The sequence below is a fragment of the Pelodiscus sinensis genome, chromosome 1 (genome assembly GCF_049634645.1).
Source record: "Pelodiscus sinensis isolate JC-2024 chromosome 1, ASM4963464v1, whole genome shotgun sequence".
In the NCBI taxonomy this organism is placed as follows: Eukaryota; Metazoa; Chordata; order Testudines; family Trionychidae; genus Pelodiscus; species Pelodiscus sinensis.
The window spans coordinates 269,025,559-269,050,178 of record NC_134711.1 but is presented as its reverse complement, the minus strand read 5'-3'; the positions used below and the strand labels follow the sequence as shown (position 1 = coordinate 269,050,178).

The 24,620-nt window shown below is 42.9% G+C and overlaps 1 protein-coding gene across 7 annotated transcripts in view; it reads left to right on the top strand.

Moving 5' to 3' along the window:
- Positions 1-24,620, top strand: part of PIBF1 (progesterone immunomodulatory binding factor 1) — a 144,220-nt gene that overhangs the window by 44,837 nt on the left and 74,763 nt on the right. For all 7 annotated transcript variants that reach the window (XR_012900613.1, XM_075918902.1, XM_075918899.1 and 4 more), the window contains one exon: positions 21,991-22,156. Coding sequence is in view for 6 of the 7 variants with exons in the window: in XM_075918902.1 (XP_075775017.1) it covers positions 21,991-22,156 (166 nt within the window). In the remaining variant the exon portion in view is untranslated. The remainder of the gene's footprint in view (positions 1-21,990; positions 22,157-24,620) is intronic.

Genomic DNA, 24,620 nt, shown 5'->3' with positions numbered 1-24,620 from the left:
CAGATAGCTCCGTCTCAAACTACCTCTTCTTCAGACTACTATATATATGTAAGGACTGTAATTAGTATGGGTAGTAGGGATGTTAGATATTGTGTTTGTTAATAATTGTGTAACTATTTTTAGTGGTTACATGGTTATTAAAATACTCCCCAGTGGCAGGGCCTACAGCCAGTATGCACCTGGCTCCCAGCCCCACTCCCGGGGAGCCCCTTCCACTCTGTGCTGCTTCCTCTGTAGCGCAGGGTGTCAGGTCTATGAGGGGAGCCTGTTTAAAAATAAATTCCCCGTGCAAATTGGCTCCTGCCTACCACCCTGCACTGCTGCCTCCAATACAGAGGCAGCCGCGCAGGGAGGCAGCAGCCCTTGTTTACGGGGAGCCCAAGTTCCCTGCAGACAGAAGCTTCTTACAGCATCCCACGGACCAGCCTCTGTCCACGGCGAGCAGTGGGAGGCAGCAAAGGGGGCGGAGGGGCAGATGGCTCTGCGGAACCCTGCACACACAGGGAGCCAGCTTAGAAGCTGGCTTCCCCCAGGCACCGGCTCCCATCTCTGTCACTCCTTGCTGTCTCTGATACAGAGGCAGTGAAGGATAGGGATTGTGTAGTCATTTGAATTAACCGGTAAGTGTAGGCTTATCGCATGGAGGGGGGAACCTTTTTTGAGTGAGGAGCTGGTGACCCACAATAAAATCAGTTCGGTGAGAGGCAGCAGGGTCTGGAGTGCCAGCGCAGGCTCTCCAATGCTGGTGGGGTGGAACCCTGAACCCCGGGGCCAGATCCAGGCAAGTCAAGGACCACATCTGGCCCCTAGGCCTAGATTTCATTTAAAGGCTATATGCTGACATCCCTAATGGGTAGATGAGTTTTAAAATGACAATTGGGCATACTGAAATAGAAGAAAAATGTTGACTTTGGAGACTCTAAAATCTTGAGGTAATTGCTGACTGAAATAAGTGAACCCCTTGCAGTTTTATAGAATTAGAGGACTCCCCCAATATCAGGTCCCTCTGTCTGCTTGTCTATAGTTGGGAAATGTTACAGTGGAACAATTGCAGTTCTTCAGTATGAATAGTACTTGTGCCAGGGGTGGACAGTTATTTTTGATGGAGGAAGTGTCAAAGCTGTTGCCTACTCTGGCATTCCGAGTGCAGAAGGTGGGGGCCCGCAAGAGACCTTAAATACCTCGCCTCTGTAGAATTCTGCTTACAAAAACTTCCCAAGGTCACACATTTCTTGCCCTTGGGAAGTAGCTGCTACCATCTGACGTAAAACAAAGATCTCTTCTTCTGGAACCCAGGAAGAAGCACTTGAACTTCTTCCAGAGGGGTACCTCCCAAGCTCTTTCACCACAAGAGAACTTAAGAAAAACAAACTGCAGTCTCTGCTAGCTTACCTCTCAGTTTAAGCATACATACACAGACCTGCTACGTTCCAGGATACACGAATCAAATTGTCACCTTAAAAAAAGTGATTTTAGAAAACAAAAGGGTATCCTTGATAATGTATACATGGTTGCTAGTGTTACAGAGCAACTGAGAAAAGAATATATTAAAACAAAGAGGAAAAAGATATCTCTGGGCTACAGCTTAGATAGAGTGAATTTTGGGGGAGACACATGGATTTAGCTCAGAGAAACTTAATCAAACAACAGAACAAAGAAAATAACCTGATCGCCACTAAATATACATTTTCCTTATTTACTTACGATACACTTCAAGGTCCAGTCCATTTCCATGCCCAGTATTCCTTGTAGGCATGGTAGTCCTGTCTGGATTAATTCATTTTCCTCCCCCTTCTCCCTCCCCCCCAGTTCCTGGCTTAAACTCACACAAAGAGAACAGCAAGCAGATATATCTATTCTATTTAAATTTCAACAATCTTCCCCATTGGCCTTCCTGCCAACACTCCCCCTCCCCCCAATTACCTGAGTTTAATCCTTTAGTCACCAAGTGCTGGCCAGCACAACGCCTATCCATTGCAGGGGGCCACTTCAAAAATTTGTAAGTGATCAAGGGCCACGCTCGTCAATGGTACTAATGGAGAAGGTGCAGGGTCTGGGAAGGAGGTTGGGTCCAGGAGGTTGTGTGGGGTCTGGAAGGGATATTGGGTAAAGGAGGGGGTTGTGATCTGAAGCAGGAGATTTGGCTACACCAAGCGGTGTAGGGTCTAGGAGGGGGTTGTGACTTGGGGCAGGGGTGCAGGAGGGGTGCAGAGGGTTTGGTTTGCGACCTAGGGCACGGTGTTGGAGTGCAGGAGAGAGCTGGGTTCCATGTACAAACTCTGGCCAGGAGGCACTTACCGTAGGTTAATGTTGGCTAGCAGCCCAGTAGGACTGTCAGGTAGGCTCCCTGCCTGCCACACATTTTGATGGGAGGCCTCTGTGCACTGCCTGTGCTACAGGAATGGCCCAGATAGCTCGCATTGGCTGGTTTCTGGCCAATGGCAGCTTTAAGATTATATTGGAAATGGGCAGGGCTCGACAAATTATACAATCTACTCGCCTGTGGCAAGTAGATTGTAACCCGGAAGAGCCGGGTTCGGGAGATCTGCGCATGTGCAGAACAATCTGCGCATGCGCAGATCGCCGGACAGCGCGGCTGCCGAATGGGGCTCTCCACGGTTCGGCGAGCCCTGGAAATGGGGATCATACACAAAGCCCCTTCCCCCAAGAGTGTGCAATGTGCAGACACTCACGTGGCCCCCACAGCCTGCTGCTATAAATAGTGTGTAGGAATTTGACAGGTACGCTTCCACTACACCACAAGATGGTGATAGGTTGGATTTGGCATGCCAGATTCAGTCCACAAGCCATATTTGCCCACTCCTGTGCTGTCCTGATGTGAAGGGTTCTCATTTTGGCAAAGCTCGCCAAAAGCCAGTAGATAAATTGCCTGAAGAATTCTTCTTTGAGTACTTGCTCCTATCCATTCCACATGGGTGCTCACCACATGTACTGGTGCTGGAAGTTTTTCCCTCAGTAGTCTCCATAGAGGAGAAGCTCTCAGGAGTGGCACCCACTTCATTCAGTATAAGGGGCACTACATGTTGCCCCTACCATCAGTTCCTTTTTGCCACCAGTGATGGTGCATGAAACGTTCATTTTTCTAGCATTGTTTAAATGGTTAGTATTAGTAACTTTGCCTGTCAGCGACCCATATAGGAGCTGTGTTCGATGCCTCGGTGAAGGGCACATAAGTGATAAGTATCACATTTGTAGATCCTTTAAGGTCCTGAGGACTAAGGAGGAGTGAGAAGTTAGACTTTACAGCTCTCCAGATGGTGTCAGCACTCCCTCTGGCACTGGAGCAGCGATGTGACTCAGCATCCATCATCGTGATAGAAATGTGCAGTGTCCCACCAGTGCTGTCAGTGAGCCCTCATAGATCCCCATCTATGATTCTGGTCAAGAAAACCAATAAGGACGGTAGGGGTTGATCTGCTCTCTAGAAGGGGAAAGGCTGGGCTCGAGCTAAGATCTGCATTGATGGCTCATCTTCCCTGTTTGGGAAGTTGGGCCCCAGATCGTTGCTAGAAGCCCAGATACAGAAGAGGGGTTTTGTCAGTTTCAGGTGCCTTTGACACTCGAAGCTTTCTAGGCTGTACAGAAGATCATGTTGCTCCTGGTGCCCACACCAGTCCCAGCAGTACACAGACCTAGGAGTAAGCTTGCCTTGGGACCTTTCGTCCTCTCTCACCCCAGCAGCACTGCTCCCCATTTTAGGGGGCATCCCAGTATTGGTCACCTATTAAAAATCAGCATGCCTCAGATTTACAGAGGCAGTCACCGTGGAGCCCTCTCTTATTACCAGACTCTAGGCACCAGCAGAGGGAGTAGAGATGGATTTCATCAGTTACTGGGTGCAGACCCCCCCAGCATGAGCATCAGGACCGACCTCTTGTATTGCTGGGCTAACACTACAGTTTCTGGGATTGCCTAGAGAACAGGAACTGTGGAACAGGAACAATGAGATTCCCAAGTTTGGCATGCTGCCTATCTGGCCATCAGAATGTGACAACATACACATTCGACAGATACTTCTTCCAAGACTACAAATGACAAAGGTCTGAGGTCCATTTTCAGATGCTACGGAATTCCCATAATCGACTTGCTCGCATCTCCAACAAATCACAAATGCATAATTTTCTGTTCACAGGCATAACTGGCACCACAGTCATTGGGAGATGCCTTCCTTTTCAAACAGGAGGCTCATCTCATTCCCCCAATTCCACTGGCATTACGTCTGGTACCCAAGATACAAACAGACAGGGCTAAGTTTATTTTCATATTTCTGACATGGCCTGGACAAGCATGGTACTTTTAGCTGATGTAAATAGCAATATGCATCTCAAGAGTCCTCCTGTTTTGTCTAGAGCTGCTTTCGGAGCACAGCAGTTGCACTCTTGATCCAAACCCGGAGATACTCCACTTACAAGTGTGGTTCCTAAATGATTCCACCATGGCAAACTAACCTGCTTGGAATTCAATAGAAATGGAAGAGGTTCTCTGCCTAGTGTCAAGGAAGATACTTAATGGTTTCTACAGCACTACTAAAGGTAGCCATCCTGCAGCAAAAAAAACTTCAGGACCAGACTTCAAAGAGAAACTGCTGAGCTACAGTTCATCTTCAAGTTGGATACAATCAACTCAGGATTAAACAAAGACTGTGAATGGCTAGCTAATTACAAAAGCAGCTTCTCCTCTCTTGGTATTCACACCTCCAGATCAGCTACTAGAAGTGGGCCTCATCCTCCCTGATTGGATCCACATCGTCATCTCTAGCCTGATTCTGGTCTGCATATTTATACCTGCCTCTGGAAATTTCCACTACATGCATCTGATGAAGTGGGTCTTTGCCCACGAAAGCTTATGCTCCCAACACTTCTGTTAGTCTATAAGGTGCCACGGGACTCCTCGCCGCTTTTGCAGATTCAGACTAACACGGCTACCCCTCTGATATAGCACTACTATCACTAGCCATTTAGCCATGAAAGTGGTCTTTCTGCCAGAAGGGTGAGCAAGAAAGGAGTGCTCATGGCTGATACTGTATATGTAGTATTCTTCAAAGACAAGATCACAGTGCATCCATACCCAAAATGCCTTCCATATTACTTCCATATTTCATATGAACCAACCAACCAACCAATTGATCTCTCTACATTTACCCTGAGCCTCATGGGCATCCAGCAGAACTATTCTACGCATGCTGTGTGCTACCATTTTATCTTGAAAGGATCAAACCCTTCCAGAACTCCTCCAAACACTTGAGTACTCTACTATCAGTTACTATCAGAAATTCTCTAACTGGATCTCCACGTGCATTCAAATGTGCTGTCTTATTCAAATAACAGAAACACCTTGAACATATTGGAGCACATTTTACTAGATCAATGGCTCCCAACCTGTGATCTGCAGTCCGTGGGGGGGGGGGGGGGCGGGGGGCGGTGAAATGTTTTTTATTTCCATACATTTTTCTTTTCCTTTTCTTTTTTTTTTTTTTTCCTCCTCCAGGTAGTCCATGACATTTTAATAGGTTGAAAAGGGATCCGCATGTTGGAAAAAGTTGGCAACGACTGTACTACTACATTTACAACTTCACGTAGTGTTCCTAAATAAGGTTCTCATACTAGAAATACATAAGGTGGCCATTTCAGTCTCTAGCGACACATTTGGCAAGTACTCTGTTGTCATTCATGACTCCATGGCTGATGCCATTGTGAGCCTCAGTACTTTTATCAGTGACTCAAATGAATCCAAAGTCTCCCCAACTTCTGATGGGTGGGCACTGCTTTACAGTCACCTAAAGCAGAGCACCCACAGGAACAGCACTTGAAAAAGAAAAGGTTGTTTACCTTGTTCACTAACTGAGATTTTTTGAGATGTATCCCCTTGTGGGTGCTCTATGGCCCACCCTTCGCCTATCAGCTTCGGAGTTTGCAGCAAGAACTCTGGTAGAGAAGCAACTATAGAGGGCTCAAATCATGCGCATGCTACATGCAGCCCCAACAGCACTATGAGATTCCTAGTGTGCAGGAACAACTGGTCTGGATGCTGCCATTGTAAATCTAAAATCAACTGCACCGGGATGCACCAGCACCTGATGGAGAGTACTCACAGGGACACACATCTTGAACAACCTCATGTATTGCACAAGGTGAATAACCTTCCCTTTTAATTAAACCAGGAAAATAATAAGTAAAACACTATCCAGCAATCACTTGTCCAGAACAGATGTCCTTGGTAATGCATTCCACTTAGCGAAGTGCTGTCATCAGGTACCCTTTCTCTGCTGCACTTTGAGAAGGACCTATCTCAGTAAGAGTTGAAACACAGTAGCAAAAAGTGTCACATTGTTTTCTATTTCCACTCCATCAAGGAGCCTTTATTGGATGGTCTTTTGGCAAGGATAATTAACTGAAAGCCCTTTGTGATGACATTCCATGCCCCCAACCATATGGTCATAAGTTCTAATTTCCAGCTTGTGTAAAATATCCTGCAACCATTTCTATAGTTTACATTCTGGTCTGAGAATTTTGTACTGCATCAGAGTTCGCTGAATAATTCATTTTTCAGTTCAGAGGCTGTAACAAACTGAAAGTACAAAACCAAAAAGTTTTTTGTTTTAAACTAAAACTATAATTTTTTTTATTGTTTTCCTTGACAAAAGAACAAAGTTGTTAGTCAGACTGAAAACAATATTTTAAATGCTGGTTCAAAACAACATTTCTGAAATTGTTTTGTTTCAACTCCTTTTTTTTTTTTTTTTTTTTTTTTTTTTGCTTGTTTTCGGGGTAATTTTTTTTTTTCAGCCTAAACTAGTCAATACATTTGTTTGGAATTCATTAATAGTTTTAGTGCCCAGAAATACATTTTAGTATTCTCCAAAAACTATCTCCAATTAGATATCTAGCTATATCTAATTTAAATAAAATAATAGAAAATACAGTATGTACAATAATAGAAGTCCCCATATAATAGGCATTTTTTAATTCTTGGATAAAATATTCCCAAGTATGTTACATACATAGATAAAATATGGTTTTGAAGCTTCCGTTTCTTAGGAACTACACAACTACTTCCTGAAGAATATGAATCTTTTCTCTCAAGCATTTGATTATTTCTTGCTAATCGCAAGAAGGATAATTAAGCACAGTAGGGAGGTCCAAAAATATTGCGGGTTAAATTAGCAGTCTGATGAATAAACATGATCCAGTGGAATAGAAGTTATTGCAAAGATGTCTTGCCAAAATATGTACATGCATATTCTGATTTTACACTTAGTCTCAAACGGCTGGCTACCTGTTATAATCATGTTTAAGCAAACTGTAAGATAGAGTTTATCCCCCAAATTTAAAAAGTCACCAATTATAGTGTTTTTCTACTCATAAAAAAGGTGATATTTAGCAAAATTTGTTCTTAAAACTTCTTTAAAAGATAGACTTATGAAGATGTAAATATTTAGTGATGCCAAATATTAAATCTACTCATAAAAACTTTAATTAAACATATTTTCCATGTCAGTTTTAAAATGTGACATTTACTGGAAGGCAAATACAGTAAATCTCAATGATGAAGTGTGAGTGCACTTGTAAATAAGTTCCTATTTCCTATAGTATATATTCTGGTATCATAGTGAGTCATTTTCAACATATTTTAGTTTAGCTCCTAAAACAGTTTTAAACGTCGCACACACAGATAAATGAATATCACCTACAGTTTTAGAAACTTTCTTAATTATGCTCCAGGATTTTCAGAATGCAGAAAACAAAGAGTTAATTAGAAATTGATTTGGAAGTAATTTTAAAGCTATTTTTCATAATTAACCTCTGTGTGCTTCAGTTTACTCACCTTGTATATAGGAGGATGATAATGTTTGCTTACTTTTGTACTTTTAAAATATATGTACAATACCTAGCATAATGGAGCCCCGTCTTTATCTAGTGATGTAGGTGCTACCATAATACAAATAATAGATAATTATCTCTGATGCCTGAGTTCTCTCCAAACACACCAGCTATGACACCAAATATGTATCACTAACGGTGTTGGAGAGGGTAGTATGGTAATGTGATTGTTGAAAAGCAGAGATTGAGGGACAGTGTTGTGTTTATCATGGGAATAGATGAGTAAGCAAGCCTGGATTAGCTAGGTGGGTAGAGGTAAGTAGTTTGTGATTGTACGGTTCTTGTGATAGTGGTAAACTGTGTGTGTCTTTTGTGGAAAAGTCTGTTCTGTTAGTAGGTTTAATTTTTTTGTTTGTTTTTTGCGTTTGTAGCTCTTTTGTATAAAGCAATGCTACCTGATGCACAGCTAAATTGTACCTGTTAATATGCAAATAGGCTTGGAAGGATTTAAGATTTTTATTCATAAATGTCAGTAAACGTTGATTTCACTAACACACACACTTATTTCTATTCATAGTGACTAAAATTTAAAGTTAGGCAAAGTAAGTAAAATGCTGCTTAATAAGTTGGTTTAATTTAAGGATATTTACTTTAATGTGTTGTTGACAGTTTATGGTTTTAGCAGTTGAAGATTTATAATGTTTTACATCTTTCTTCGGTCATTAAATAATTGTCTTGCCACCCCTGTCACCCATTCCCACCCTCTGACAAACAGAGATTAGGGACACCATTCATACCCATCCTGGCTAATTTTTGTTTTGCATTGTGCAGTTGTGTTAGTTCCATGATGTTTTGAGAGCATGGATGTGTGGTTAGTTAGGAGGATATAAGCCTAAATGAAAAGGGATGGTGAGTGAGGGGGATAAAGCAGGAGAGAAGAAAGGAAGAGGGTGAAGTATTGTGTGACGCTAAAATGAATATATTTAGATTACTGTTTTTGTGATGAACTGATGTCTACAATAATTCAGTGAGTTACATAGTATGATAAAAGAATGTGTAAGTAGCTGTATGGAATGGAATTATTATAAAGAAAATGTAAGCTGAAAATCAGAGAATTCCACCTAAGAGGAGTGGAATAGTCTTCCAAGGTATTACAGTTTTTTGTGCATCTTGAATTTAGGATGGACAAAACATGAGTAAATATAAAATAGGAACTAGTCTTGCATTAGCAAAGTGCATGACTAGGAAGGCCAATAGGCTTTTCCATTTTCAGACTCTGAAACTTCGTATGGGATTATGTATATGACAATTTCTGGAATGTGTTTTGGTTCCCTATCTACTATACATTTGAGAGAGTTAGTCCATCTCTCTGTTTGTTGAAGAAGTCCTCCCAAACGCTTAGAATTAGGGCCACCAAATTTGGTATGCAGTTTCCTCTTATTTAAAATAGGGGTTGGCAACCTTTCAGAAGTGGCATGTGTTGATTTATCTAATTCACTTCCATTTACGGATATGCATGCCAATGTGAGGAGTGGGCAGGGCCAGGCTGGGTATGGTGACCGTATTTTCTGAACCAGCTGCAGCTAGAGAGAATGGTTTAATTTAAATCAGTGGTCTCCAACCTTTTTACACCCAAGATCACTTTTTAAATCTCAGAACAGGCGAAGATCTACCGCCCCGCCCCTTTCTTGAAGCCCCACCCTCTTTATTCTCCTCCTGTCCATCACTTGTTATCCTCAGCCCTTACTTACACACTCTGATAAACACTTTATTTTTAAATTATGCAATATATAAAATTAAAATCACGTGTTTATAGTTATGAAATTAATGGTCTGTTTTTTATTCATGCTATTTAAATCTAAAATGAAGCACTTATAATTATACATTTTGTGGGGACAGAATTCTACAGCTGGGGGCAGAGGAGAGGGAACAGGGTGCTGGGAGGGCAGAGGACAGGGTTCTGCATCAGGGGACAGGGTGCCAGTGGGGACAGAGTTTGGAGAGTAGGGACGGAAATGAGGACAGGGGAGTGGGGACGGGAGTAGAGAGAGAGTTCTGTAGCTGGGGACAGGGGAGTGGAGTCTGGGGAGCGGGGACAGGGTGCCAGTGGCAGCAGAGTCACCTGCATCTGCCTCCTCCCAGGATTCTCTCTCCCTCCTCTCCCCCCCGGGAAGCTAGCACATGCTTCCTCTGGGCCCCCCGCGGCGCAGGGAAACCCCAAGCGTGCCTGCCCTGGGACTAACCCCCGCGGGAGCCTGCCTCGGGGGCAACCCCCACCCCTCCCGCGGTGCTCCTCCTCTAGGGCCAACGCCCCCTCCCCCAGCATGAAACAGAGCTGTGGGAGGGGGAGCAGCCCGTGCACTTGCGGAACCCCCGGAAGTGACGCGGGCTTCAGAGAGGACTTCCGTCCACCCTGCGGGAAGCCGGCACTACACTAGAGGTAGGTAGTGGGGCTTCTCGGGGGTGGGGGGAAAGTGGAGGGTGGGGTTTCCCGAATGCCTCGCGATCGACTGGTCGAGGCCTCGCAATCGACCAGTCGATCGCGATCGACGGGTTGGTGACCACAGATTTAAATTATTAAACAGATTAAGTATTTTAACTTTCTCATGTTTATTTAAAATGAAGTTTGATAAACTAAGTAAAATATTAATTTATGTCTAACACAAAAGGTTTCAGTGTTTTCTTTATTTATGGCAGAGGTAGGGAACTTTTTCTGGGTCGGGGCCACTGGCCCACAAAAAATAATTTGGGGACCACAGAAGTGAGATGCCCAGCCTCATGGGGTGAGCAGAAGGGACAGGTAGGCCTGAGTTTCAGAGATTTACTTCTCTGGGGTTCCAGAATTAGTGGATTTTGAGGACCTCCTTAGGCTTTCGGGTAGGGACAAAAATGAGGGGTTCAATATGTGGAACAAGGCTGCCAGCGAGTGGGATAGGGATGCGCAGGATCTGAGCGGGAGGTGGGGCACAGGGCAGGTAAGGAGAGCAGGGTCTGTAAGGGAGTTTGGCGGCAGGAGAGGGGTGAGACTGCAGCCTGGTTTGGGAGGGAGGCAGTTGGGGAGGGAGACAAAGAAGTGGGAAGTAAAGGAAAGTGCAGCTTCTGCAAAGTAAAATTGTATCCTTTCTCCCACATCCCCCATCTTCCCTCTGCTCCAGCCTCACTCCCCTCAGCCGCATGTTACCCACCCACAGTCTGATCTCCTGCATTGCCCCATCCCCCTCAGTGAAATCCCTGCCCCCCTGCCTCCGCATCCCCCCCCCCCCACACATATCCTTGTGCCCTCAGCATGCACACCAGCAGGGCAGCAACACTAGGATGAGGAGGAGCATGTGCTCCTTAGCACCTTTCAGCTTTCCCCTAGCCTTTAGTTTAATAACTGCTCTAGAACCTTTTTAATTTTAATTCCCAGCCATCTGCTTTAATTTTATGTGGAGACCATCCTTCTAGTATAGTCTCCCTCTTCCCCCAAGATCTCCTTACACCAAATGCGTACACATGCCACCTGCTCATAGGGTAGGTAATTGTGCATACTACATTGGGTGCAATAAACTGGATAGTCTCCACACTTGCTGGACATCTGCTTGCATTCTCTTTTTACTCCTAGAGCTTGTTAACTTAACTGTGTAAAGTTATGGAGTCATAGTTGTTCAACCTTTCATATTCATTCCTTTTTTTGAAATTTTGATACATTCATGGATGAAATTATAGTATCTTCTTTGCATTAGTTGCCTTGATTTCTTCCCACAACTCCAGAAGATAGATTTTTGCACATTCAAATAAATGTCTTTAGAGTGACATAAATCATGTTGTTCTTACGTACATTTATTGAAATGTTACTACACCGAATTGCACTTTGAACAGAGTTTAGGCATTTGAATGTATTGTCAGTGAGGTAAATGCAGCAATGTTCATTTGTGTGCAGTTCTAGTGTCACAACCTGGTAGACTGCTAAAATATTGTTACAGTATAGTTTACTGCATATTTTTATTATGTGACTTTTGAAAAGGTGGAAACTCCATTTTAAAGAGGCTTTCTTCCAAAATATCAAAAATGGCAGCCTTCCCTGCGAAATAACATTTGATTATTTAAAATAAAATTTAAATGTACACTTCTGGTAAAGAAACTGAATGCTTCTGAGCTAAGAAAAAACTGCAGGTTTTTTTTCTCATATAACTCGTATGTTTCATTTGACTCAGCCATAAGAATAATGTTGCTAGTTTGATATACTATAGGTTGCATTAATGTATCCATCCAATCTTAATCATAGTAATTGTTGTTGAATTGTTCTGTAGATACCTTGCTTTGAGGGCTTTTTGTGCTTCCTCCACTTTTTTCTTTAAAGTCATAACATTTTTAGAAATGTCTAGTTTATTGAATAATCCTTGAGATAGTGTGCTGTTTCAGGTAAGATGCTATCAAGTATTTTTTTAAAAAGCAAAACCCTTATAAATATGTAAATTTCCTATTTCAATTTGAAAGCAAAAATGGCCACATGATTTACTATTTCATTGTTCCCATATGATAAAAATAGACTTATATAAATTTTCTCTCTTCAGTATTTAAGACCTTTCCTGATTGACTTGAGCAGAGAGGTTTCAAAATGCTTACATTGCTTTTGGAACACCATTCTGTTCTTTCACATTGTCTTGAACACGTCCTCTAGTCCCATACTTGTTTAAAGCAGTATGCATACACATAGCTAAAGACTGAGTAGACAAGGAACTGTAGGAGCTATTAGAATCTTACAAACTGTACTTGGAAATTTAATGAGCTTGTAGAAAATGTTTGGTGTGAATTGCTAAGTGTTATTTATTTTTCATGTAATTTTTTAAAGCATCAAATGTAAACCAAAATGTTTTCAGTAACAGTAGATTTTACATACATTTATTTTTATAGACTTAATATAATCTAAGCCCCAGTTACAGCATTCTTTCTGAAATATATTTGATTTAAATAACTTCTTTTATCGCCACATAATTGATGTGGCATTATTATGTGCCTTAACAAGACAACCAAATGCTGCAATGTACTGTTTGTTTCTTAATCATATTAGATGCCTTATTTGATCATGTTATGAGCAATGCACTGAATTACTTTCAATGCATGTTTTAGATGCCTATAGATCCATAGTACAGTTGTTGAACATACCCTGCGGTTTTACCCAAGCAAAAAAAGATTACTCATATTCGTACAAGAATCTGCTTCGAAGCCAAGAATGACAGTTGCTGCTACAGCTGGGAAGTTAAATGGTTTAGGAAATCACTCAAACAAAAGTTAATTTAGGTCAAAGCAAAAAAAGTGAATTTCAGATTCTGTTAGCAAGTCTGGAGGTAACGTTATTTGAGGTGTTGATGATGATTATATAAGCTGTCAAGAAGAATATTCCAGTTCAGTAAATTTGTAAAGTCTAATGAAAGATTAGGTGGATCAGAGTTTCTGTCTTTGTAATTTTCACATGCATCTGTTATATTTCTAAATTTTTTAAATAAATGTAGTTGGAAGATTTTTTCTTTTTTTTTTTTTGTATCTTTAAATCCTTGAGTGTGTGTAAGTGATAGTATGCCAAGGAGTGGAAGAGCAGGGAGTTGGCTGCTTTATAGTCCTAACTTTGTGGCAATGTTTTGATTACACTGTGCCAAAGCAGCATATTTGGCCTATTTTAATGTTGACATGAGTACCAAGAGGTTTCATATTCATTCCACATGATGAGGATTACTCAGACATAAGAGATTGACCATCTTTTTTAGAAAGAATGAAAGATGTACACTGTAAATCAGAGGTGGGGAATCGAAGGCCCAGGGGCCAGATGCAGCTCATGGCTGGTTTGGCTCTGGCCCTTGAGGGTTCAGGGCTCTTCCCAGCATTGGGGAGCCCTCACTGGCCCTCTCGGCCCCCAGCCATCCATCCCAAAGGGCTAGATCACACAGAATAGTAGTAGCCTGAGCCCCTCTAGGTTCTGGTGTGCAAGGCAAATATGGGGAAGTGTCTTTCTATTCAGTTGGGGGCCAAATCAAGGAGGATTTGTTTTTGTTTATTTTGCGTCTCACATTGTGCGGCCCCTGACTGATTTTTCTGTTCCCTTTTTTTCCCCAAAAAAGGGTTCCCTACACCTGCTGTGAATGGAAACTTAAATAAAAGGGGGCAAAATGAATGTTTTCAGAAGACAACTCTATGAATGGTTAAAAATGCAGTACTATATTTCTATGCCACAGTGTACTGTTTGCAGTAATAATGGAAAGTACAGTACAGTGCACGAAGGTTACATTATTGAGTCTGTGCTTTTGCAATTGCACATTTTACACACCTTTATCCTAAAGATATTATCATACTTACAAAGTGACATTTTTGTAGTTTCTAAAACACATTAAAAGTAACTGCAAAAACAACTGTCTTAAAAATGGTATCTGAAATTGTCATAAAAATAATTACAATTTAAAGAAAATAATAAAATCTTTGTCCATGTAATAGAATAACCTATAGCTCAGACTATTCTATCTGAGTTAGTGACCATACAAAATTTGTAAACAGAGGGAATTCAGGAATATTCAAAAGAAAGAAATTGAGGAAATTTATTTTTAGTAATTTGTTAAATGTATTATAATGGATGTAGAAGGATAATATTTTGAAAAAAATCTTAAGGTGTGACAAGGATTTATTCTTTTAAAAACACATAAAATATTGATTTTGTTCTTATTTAAAAATATTTTAACAATTTTTAAAAGGAATCTGTTTATAAGTTTAGATGGTTAGTCCTGTTGGAACATGCTGCTATCAGTGGCTGGGGAGGAGAGACACAGAAGGAGCATCTTTCTCCTATTTTAAACAACATTATATCTGATAAGAAGAAACCGATTTTGGTCCTAGTCTTTCCACAGTTAATGTTGCAGCTAGGTGCCATTATAAACTGTGTATTCAGTGTGGCTGTAACTCTTGCTGGTATCGCTGGAGTAGCCTGAAATTTGCCAGGTTTATTCTGAACATGGGGATTTTTTTTCAAAGTTTGAAGAAAATTGGTCATATAATTTTTGTATCTTGGACCACTAAGAAATTATTCTGATTTGGGATAGGAATTATGTCTAATATTGTTCTATGCACCTCTAAGTTGGAATATCTAATTACTACCACTTCAGACATTCCAAATAATAAAATATTTTTTTGAAAATATAGTAAAGGGTATGTTTCAAGAAAACTGGGTGTAACTAAACAACAATAACAAGTCTTGTATTTAACTATTTTGGTAATGATTAATATAGTGAGTAGTTCACCCTCTGACGTCTGGTTGTAGTTTAAAGATAATATATTATCCCTCTCCACTTCACAACTATAAGCAAAAGTTTCCCCGTAGCTGAAGTGATAGAAACTTGGATTTTTTGGAGCTGAAAATCCAAGGTTCTAATTCTCACATATATTTTTATTTATCTAGAAATGTTGTTCTTTGTAATAGTGTAGTTACAATCTTGTACCCAAATGTGTGGCATGGCTTTTTTACTATGAATAAAATTAGCCTGATTGAGTTATTTAGAAATAAATATAACACTGAATATAGGGCATTCTGATATTAACTATGAAGTTAAAGAATGCATCCATAGTCCTCTTAAAACTACTTATTTACTCCCATGTAATTTTGCAGAATATTTTAGCACAACCTGTAAGTAGTTGCAGACTGTTGTAGGGTGTGACGGGGTGGGGCCCGCCTACCCCCCCGAGACGGGCCCACCCCCCACTGACCCGGCGATTGCCCTCTCGTTGGTGGGGGCTGCACGACGAGGGCTGCGCGCGTGCCGGCGGTGTAGCGCGGCCACACGCCAGTTGAGCAGCGGGTCAGCAAACATTGCTAGGCAACGTCAGACGCAGGGCCGCGGAGAAATGGCAGCCGGAAATGACGTGAGGGGCACGGAGGCGGAGGTAGGGGAGGCGAGAGGAATAAATGGCCAGGAGCCGGGGAGGCGGGGTAAGGAGGGCGAGGGAGCAGGTAGGGAAAGGGGAGAAGAGTAGGGAGTGATAGGCGGGGTGGAAGCAGCCCAGGGCAGGGCGTGGAGCCGGCACACCGGCGGGTTTCGGGGGTAGACCCCCCCCCCCGGTGAGACAGGTCCTGGCGACACTGTCTTTAGGGCCCTGGGCTGGGTCTGGGTGTGAGGGTGGGCCCAGACCCCCCACCCCGCATACCCAGCGGAACAAACTTTGTGTGTACTGCGGCCTGTTGGCCGTTAAGGAGTGTATCAAGGCAGCACAGGGAAGGGGGCGGGACTGGACCCCCACATAGGGTTTTGGGGATTAACATATGTTAATATCAGCTTTAAACTTTGCACACAATCAATAGGTCAAAGGCAAGAGGGAAGTGTGAAGTCAGAAGAGACATCATAGAATTACTTAAGGAAGCAGCAAAAATGATCTCTGAGCCCTTAGCAGTTATCTTTGAGAACTTGTGGAGGACAAGAGATCACAGAAAAATGAGAAAAAAACAGGTATAGTATCTGTCCATAACAAAGGAAAATAAAGGCAACTTAGTAAATTATGGACCAGTTAAGATAACTTCAGAATCCAAAATGATAATATTCAGTGCCTTAAAAGAAATTGCTGTATGATATTTAAAAGTTTATTGTGTGTTTTTCCATGTGGTATTATTCAGACACAGAAATAAATTATTAAATGTGAGGGAAAGAAACAAACAGGAACACATCTGAACTTTCTAGAAAAAGATTTTTTTTCTCAGCTTTGTGTTGCTTTTTTTCTTTTTGATTCTCAAGGTAGATTTGTTTGTCTGGTTTTTGTTTTTGTTTGAGTTTTAAGACTTTCAAATGTGGGGGAATATGATTTGGACATAAAACAGTTTTGCCCTGTAACAAGTACTATGGTTCAGATTCTGATATTTGATATTCTGTCAGACCTTCTTTCAAAGTTTACTAGGGAAAAAAACCCAATTATGTTGGACATAGCAAAATGTTCATTGGATCGTGGCTTAAATATTAGAAGCTGTGCAGTCATGACTGTTGTTTATTTACTGTTCAGTTCATTTTCAGGACAATAACACAGTTTTAGACCACATCTGAACTGTGATATGAGGTTGAATCTATTATGGTTGATTTCTTACCATCCGATTTTTGCGAAATCGAAGGTACATGTCCCCACTGTGGAGAAGAATTCAATGTAGTTTGAAATAGCACATTTTCATTAAGGGAGACTACCATTGACTTTAAGAGCAACGCACCGGGGTAGCCATTCCAGTGCCTGTGCCACTTTACATTCTGGGTTGTGCTGTCAGGGCACACTGGAACCAAAACTGTGCAGCAGGTGGTTATGGGTTCATGTCATCAGCACCCCATAATGCACTTGTCTACTCCCTCCCCCTTTTTTGGTCCTGGTTGCCCATGCAGACACTATAGCAGCACAAACATGGATCCACATCAAACCATTGTGATGGTGATGTCTACCTTGATGTGCCTATTGGCGCAGTATTTAGAGAGCATTAGCACAGCACTCCAGGCTGAGGAGGAGGAATCTCCTCCGTCTTGGAGTCTGTCACACACGCTGTACAGGCAAGCCCTTGCATTGAGTGAAATGGAACTGTAGCCAACATTCAATCCTATTGACACAGTGGAACACTGGTTCTGGTGCTGAGACAAGCACGGAGTGGTAAGACTACATTGTGATGCATATATAGAATGATCAGCAGTGCTGTAAAAACTTCTGAATACTTAAGGCCACTTTCATGGAACTTTGTGCATGGCTTTGCTATGCCCTGAAGTGCAAGAATGCCAGAATGAGACCTCCTTTGACAATGGCCCCGTGGAAGCTTGCAATGCCAGACAGCTACCAGTCAGTTGGGAATCAATTTGGAGTGGAGAAATGTACAGTGGGGGCTGTTGTTATACAAGCAGCCAAGGAGATCAATACCATTCTGATACGGAGGATTGTGACACTGGAAAACGTGGATACCGTAGTGGATGGCTTTGCCTTGATGCGGTTTCCTAACTAGTGAGGCAATAGACAAAATGCACATCTCCATCTTGGCCCCCAGCCACCTTACCACGGAGTACATAAGCCTCAGTGGGTATTTCTCAGTTGTGCTGCAGCCGTGGATGGATGACGACCCATTTCACAGACATCAACATAGGATGGTCAGGAAAAGTGCATGATGCATGCATTTTTGGGAACTCAAAAGATACACAGTGGAACTTTTTTTCCCTGACCAGAAAATCAGAATTGAAGAGATGAAAATGCCAATCGTGATCCTTGGCAACTCAGCCTACCTTTGCTCCTGTGGCTCAAGAAGCCATACATGGCAGCCTTTGCCCCAATAAGGAGTGGTTCAGCTACTGGCAAGTACAGAATTGTAGTGGAATGTGGTTTTGGAAATTTAAAAGGAAGGTTTAGGAGTCTCCTGACTAGGTTGGACCATAGTAAATGCAATATTCCCTTTGTGGTGGCAGCCTGTTGTGTGCTCCATTATCTTTTCAAGAGCAAGGGAGAAACTTTCAAGAATAAGGGCAGGATTGGGGGCTGAGGCAAAGCTCCTAACCAGGGATTTTGAGCAGCCAGACACCAGAATGATAAGGAGAGGGCAGCACCAATCCGAGAGCTTTGAAAGAAAGTTTTATAGATGGCTAGTTTTGAGACTCAATGAGGGACACCCTACTGTGTTTGCCTGTAATCCCTCATCCTACCCCTGCAGTACAAGAGTAAAGAACTATTGTTCAGAGATCATGCATTTTCAGTGGAGGAAAAAAGAAGTCCATGGTGGGAACCTGAAAGGTGGGGGGAGGGGTGAGAGAATGCTCAAACATGAGAAGGACAGTCTTTTTCCTCCTGAGACCCTGGAGGTTGAGTGTGAGGCTGCCTTCTAGTCCTCCCGCTGCCTTGTGTCCTGGGGCCCCTGCAGATAGAGATTATGGAACTGAGGGAGGGGGGAAAGTGATTTTTCACATGGTGGAGGGGGTCCTGGGAAGGGTTCTTCTCCATGTATACTACTAGGTGCTTCATCACTGCCAAGATTTTTTCTTGGTGCCTTGCTTACATTTCCCTGCAGGGTTTCCTGTCCTCTCACTCTACAATTCTCTTGTCCCTCTCCACCACCCTCTCCTGCCTCTTTGCCCACATCTCTCCTAGGAGCTTCATGGAGATGTGCAGAATGGATTCCCACTCCATCTCCGGACACGTTAACAAGTTGTTCCAAGCCTCCCACACTGTATAGGCACAGAGCACACTTCACATCACACCCAATTACCTTAACCCACTTGCGGAAAGAAAAAAATTTATGAATTCCCCAGAAGTGCCGTCCCCAGGATTGGTGTTTATCTGGGAGGCATGATAAAATATTGTTGGCTTTTACTGATTGCTGTCTGGCCATTCTCCTTCTCCTCCTCCTCGTGTCCCTCCACCATCATGCTGTCCTCCACACTTCTGCCCCGAGTGTCTTGGGCAGAGTCCACAATCTGGCTTGGAAGGCTTGTTAGGCACCACCCTAGGATTGCATTCAGCTGGTCATGTAAACATGTTTGCGCAATGCACCAGACCATCTGTCAAACATAGAACATGCTGTGCAGGTCACAATAGCTGACCTTTCACTGTCCCTATTTGCCTTTCTTTAGAGTTTCCTCAGATGTTGTTTTTATTGCCCCCTTGAAGGGCAGAAGAGAAAAATGCAAGAAAAAGACCACCAAACACTGCAGGGCTTCCCCCAAGGCAAAATCCCAAGCAAACTCTCCTGTTGGCTGCTGCCCTGTTTGCTGCTCATTTTATTCGCTCTGGCTGCCTTTTTATAAGGCTGCCGGCTAGGCCCGGCTCAAAGCCTTTCTTCTGTCCAGTCAGCCCTTGAAGGCCTACATGGAACAAAATGCCAATTCACACTTTTCATCTGGACATTTGCAGGGCTGCTAAGCGGTCATCCATATATATGTTTACTAACCGTTATGCCATTACCATACCTTCTAGGTGGATGCAAGCTTCAGAAGGGTTCAGTGCAGGTGTAAGTGGACTGATTGTTGCCTCCTGGGAAGGTGTAATGCTTGTGAATCACTTACATGGAATACACAGCTGCATTTACATGAAGAAAGCAAGCTTATTTACTGTAACTGTAGTTCTTTAAGATGTGATGGGTTTATTTCATGACCCACCTTCCGTCTCCCTCTGCATCAGAGTTTCTTCTGATTGGCATTTGATGAAGAGAAACCTGAAGGTGTTGGTGTGATGCTACTTCATATAGCCAGGAGAGACACTATAGCTCTGAGGTACAAACACTGCCCTGTGGGTACTGCTAAGCAGAAATCTCTGATTCCAGTGCATGCACGCATCTAATCAAAATACACATCTGTATCACTTCTCAAAGAACTACTGTTATAGTACGCATTTTGTATATGGAACGTTTTAGTGCATGTCAGTAGGGTCCAAACATATTTAGTTCACGGCAGGAAAAAGCTCTGTAGATTAAAATCGTGGCTTGTCAAAACTAAATATTCATATAGACAAGATCTAAGATACAGCTATTCTTTTTCATATATGTGGATAAAACTTTTATCCTGGTTCTCATCATCTTGTGTCTTGATTACTCGAACATCCTTCTTTCTAACCTTGACAAATATAATCTTGCCACACCATATCCATTCACAATGCTACTATAAAGATCATTTCCCTAGCGTTGGCCCGTACTACCCATCTCTGCATGATCTGTCTCCAATTAGCCCACTGTCCCCAACTTTTTCAAACAAGCACCTTTGTGTTTTCTCTCCTGCATCCACTAACTATTGATAGGAGCTCTGCATAAACAGCCATAGAATTAACTCTTTACCATCCTTCAAATACTTGCTTAAAATGCTTGTCTACTATGATGCCTACAAAGATCTTGATAACGGTTAGGCTGCTGGTTTGCTGAGTGTGGCAGAATCCACAACCTTCAAATTATGTTAATAATTTTTGTTTAAAATATTCTTTATGAGATCTCATTGGCAAATCCATAATTTGCTGGTCAACATTATACTGATAAAATATGTGGCAGTATAGCACCAAGCACGACGCATCCAGAGCGCCTAAGGGATAGGAGTGTCCAGTGTCACCTATGGCTTCATTGTCATTCTTGCCTGACGAAGCATCATCTGGGCCCATGTCCCCACTGCTGCTTCACACTGATAGCAGAACACACCACAAGCTGTTAGGCAGCGTGGCCTGTAATAGGGGGCTTCGTACCAACGAGATGATTGAGTCTCAGGACCCAATGGTATACATTTTAACCCCCTGAAGGGCTATCCAGGATCACATTGCAACTCATTTAAACGGTGCAACTCATTGAAACCATTCAAGACACTACAAATACTTTGTGGTAAACCTTGTGGGTGTACAGGAGAGTATTTCATCCACTCTAAGGGGTGTGAATACTATTATTATTTTAATACAAAATCAAAAGGCTCAAAGAGGCTGAACCTTTTTGGCTGGAAGGTCTACTCCACCAGGTGACTGCATTTTGGATTGCTAACGAGCAAGCTATCATTAGATATAATTTTAATTCATGGGACTCCATGATGAAATTTAAGGAGTTGGTCCTATCAGACTCTAAAGCAAAATATTATGCTTATAAGAAGCACATGGGATTTTATTGGGGAGAAGGTCAACCTCTACCCTGGACCACAGGGCCGTAGCAGTGGGGTCAGCACAGCAGGGAGCACAGCACTGCCTGGCTGGAGGCAGTGGGGCCAGTGGGGGCTGGCAGCATAGTCCCAGCCAGGCTGGCATAGTGGGGAACGTGGCCACAAGAGGACTGGGAGCAGTGAGCCTTAAGCAGGAAGTAGGGCCAATAGCTGGAAGGGGACCTTTGACCTCCTCTGGTCTAGAAAACTCTGTAGTTGGGACCACTCAGGTCCCCAGGGTGCTAGACCAGGGAAGTCCCACCTGTACTGAAAGATTCTGATCTTAGACATGAGGCTTTTGTACACCTAGAGTGAGATCCACATAAATAACAACTTGAAGAACAGTTACTTCCAAATAGAGGGAGTGTATATTTTAATCTTAATAGTGGTTGTTAAACTCTTCATTCTTTTAACAAAATTTTTCCTCTTCGCTGAAATTTAGGACAAAAGTTTTATACTAAAAAGGTGGCATATATGTGTTTCTTTTTCTGTATCTATACCACACAAGCACTTTTTTTTTTTTTTTTTTCCAGGTATCGACAGCTGCAACTCAGCACAGAAAGCAAGGTGGCTGAACTTCTCCATCAAAGTAAATTAAAATCCTTTGAGAGTGAACGTATTCAACTCATGCAAGAAGAAACAGCAAAGAATCTCTCTCAATGTCATTTAGAATGTGAGAAATATCAGAGGAAAGTGGAGGTGTGTTACAAAAGGAATCTTTATTTTAAAAAATTACAGAAATTACAGTAGAATATATATTTCAGATGTTATAAAAACACAAGGAATTGGCATTGCCATCAAATACTGATGAAGAAGTAGTTTATTGCAAAGTTTATTCACACTAATTTCCTACAGTCCTACTTTCTGTATGAGGTTGGCAGAGGAAAAGATCAGAACTATTCTGTCTGAAGAGAGATTGAGGCCCCTCCCATTATTATTTATTTTTAAAAATAACATACTTTTTCTGAAAAAATTAACCTGTGTAGTAAAATTCTGCTTCTCTTCTCTAATTAAAACTGTGTGTTTCAAAACTGTGTAACCAATCAGGGTTGGAGAGGGAGTTTTCGGCCCTCAGATGGGATATAACACTTGCATCTGGTAGATCTCAAATCATGCCTTCCAGTTTCAATATGGGGAAAACAAATATTTTAGACTATTTTTAGAAGCTTTTTACAAAGCTTAGGTACTTAGGTAAGTTTTTCCTTTCCTAAATTTCACATCTGTCAGGTTATTAAAAAACCCTATATTTTCTGGTGGTGGAATATTAAAAGTAGTTCTAATACAGTTTAAAAAAAACTGATTTATCTCTAGCACATTTCTAAAATAGCTTCATTTTTTTAAAATTGCATATACAGAATTTTTAATGTATTGATATAATATAAAAGTTTTATTGTAGCTGGTTGGGATTGACCTTCATATCTCTTTTCTAATTTTACTACTTGTGAACAAAATGACAATCATAGGTGCTAAGGTAAAATAAATGAGTAATAATTCCAAACTTCTACTGATAAAATACTCTACAGCATACTACACTGTTCTTCATCTAGTAGTGTCCCCGAGGGTGCTCCACTCGAGGTGCTGGGCTCGTCCCGGCGTCGCAAACTGGAGGAATTTTCATTAGCAATAGCCCCCTACCGGACTGCGCATGCGCGACTGCCCCTTCGCGCCTTTGATCTGAGCGCGGTCCGGTCTTGTCAGTTTCTCTCCATCTGCAGACGGAGTTAGATTAAGCTCCCTTCCCCTCTCTGAGGGAAAAGGGAAATCTCTTAGTTAGTTTTCTTGTTTAGTCATAGATAGTTACCAGTTATAGTGTTAGTAGTTGTAGTCCCCTGTTAAAAAACAAAACAAAACAAAACAAAAAAACCTGTTTTCCTTTAGCGGTCAGTCAGTGCCTTCCCGACTGAAATTGACAAAGAAATAAATCACAAAGGGAGTCAGGATGCCAGGATCACCTGGCTTCAAGAAGTGCCTTCAGTGCCAGGAGGCTATCCCTGTCTCTGATGGGCACTCCCGGTGTGTAAGGTGTCTCGGGGACGCTCACGTCCCAGCGAAGTGCAGCCATTGCGCGAAGCTGACAGCTCGCGCCAGAAGAGATTGGGAGCTGAGACTGAGGGTCCTTTTATTTAATAAGGCTCTACGAGCTCCAGAAGTCTCCGAGCCCCACTCTGCACCCAAAGATCACGTTGGGCAAGAGATCTCCAGCAGGACCCATAGGACGCCGGGCGGCAGTTCGGACAAACCGGGGAGCTCTGGCTGTGCACCGAGACTCCCCGCGGACAAGTCGGGCAAGGGCCGTAGCTCCTCTGCCCCAGCGGCAGCCCGCCACAAGAGCTCCACTTCAGCACCCACAAAGGGTTTGCGGGCGGAGTCAGTGCCGGTAACGGCTTCAACGGCTTTCCCGGAGCTGGCAAGAGAAGCCCCGGCACTGGGAGTTCCTGCACATGCGCGGCTGGAACCAGCTGTGTCGGCACCTGCAGCTCCTTCTGTGAGTGCCATTCTGTGCTCCTTGGTTCCGGGCACATTGGCACCAGACGCGGCACTGCAGCAGGAGTCTCTGCCAGCCCAGCCCTCAGCTCTCACGTCATCCCCAGCTGATCCTGCGGCACCAAGCCTTCACTCTGCTGAAGATCAAGTGACACAGGCTTCTTTGCTGCCTACTGTTTAGCCACAAGCACCTCCTCAGCCTGCCTTCAATTCCTTGGGGCCAACTAAAGCGCAGAAAAATCTGCAAGGGTCTGGATACCGTCACTGACACCGGACCGTGTCACCTTCTCTCCTGGACCTGATTCACCTTCCTTGTCGCATGTTGATTGCCGTCATCATGTTCACCGTTACACGGCCCCCAGGGAACTCTACTATAGGTCACCTCGTCGTTCACCACCACGTCGATACTATCGAGATCACTATTTCACGCTACTATAGGAGATTCCTTTCACCAAGGTCCCCAAGACGTACAGAGTGCCCTCGTCAGTATGACACAGTGAGAAGATACAATCGTTCTCCCGGCCACAGTCGGCGGGATGACCGAAGTTATCACGAGTGCTCTTCTCATTCATCGCACCGCAGAAGGTATTCGCGGTCGCAGTCACTGCAATCTTCTTGACCTGAATCTCCACATGGTCCGGACGAGTCTACCCTTTATGCTGCCCCACCATCCTCGGCT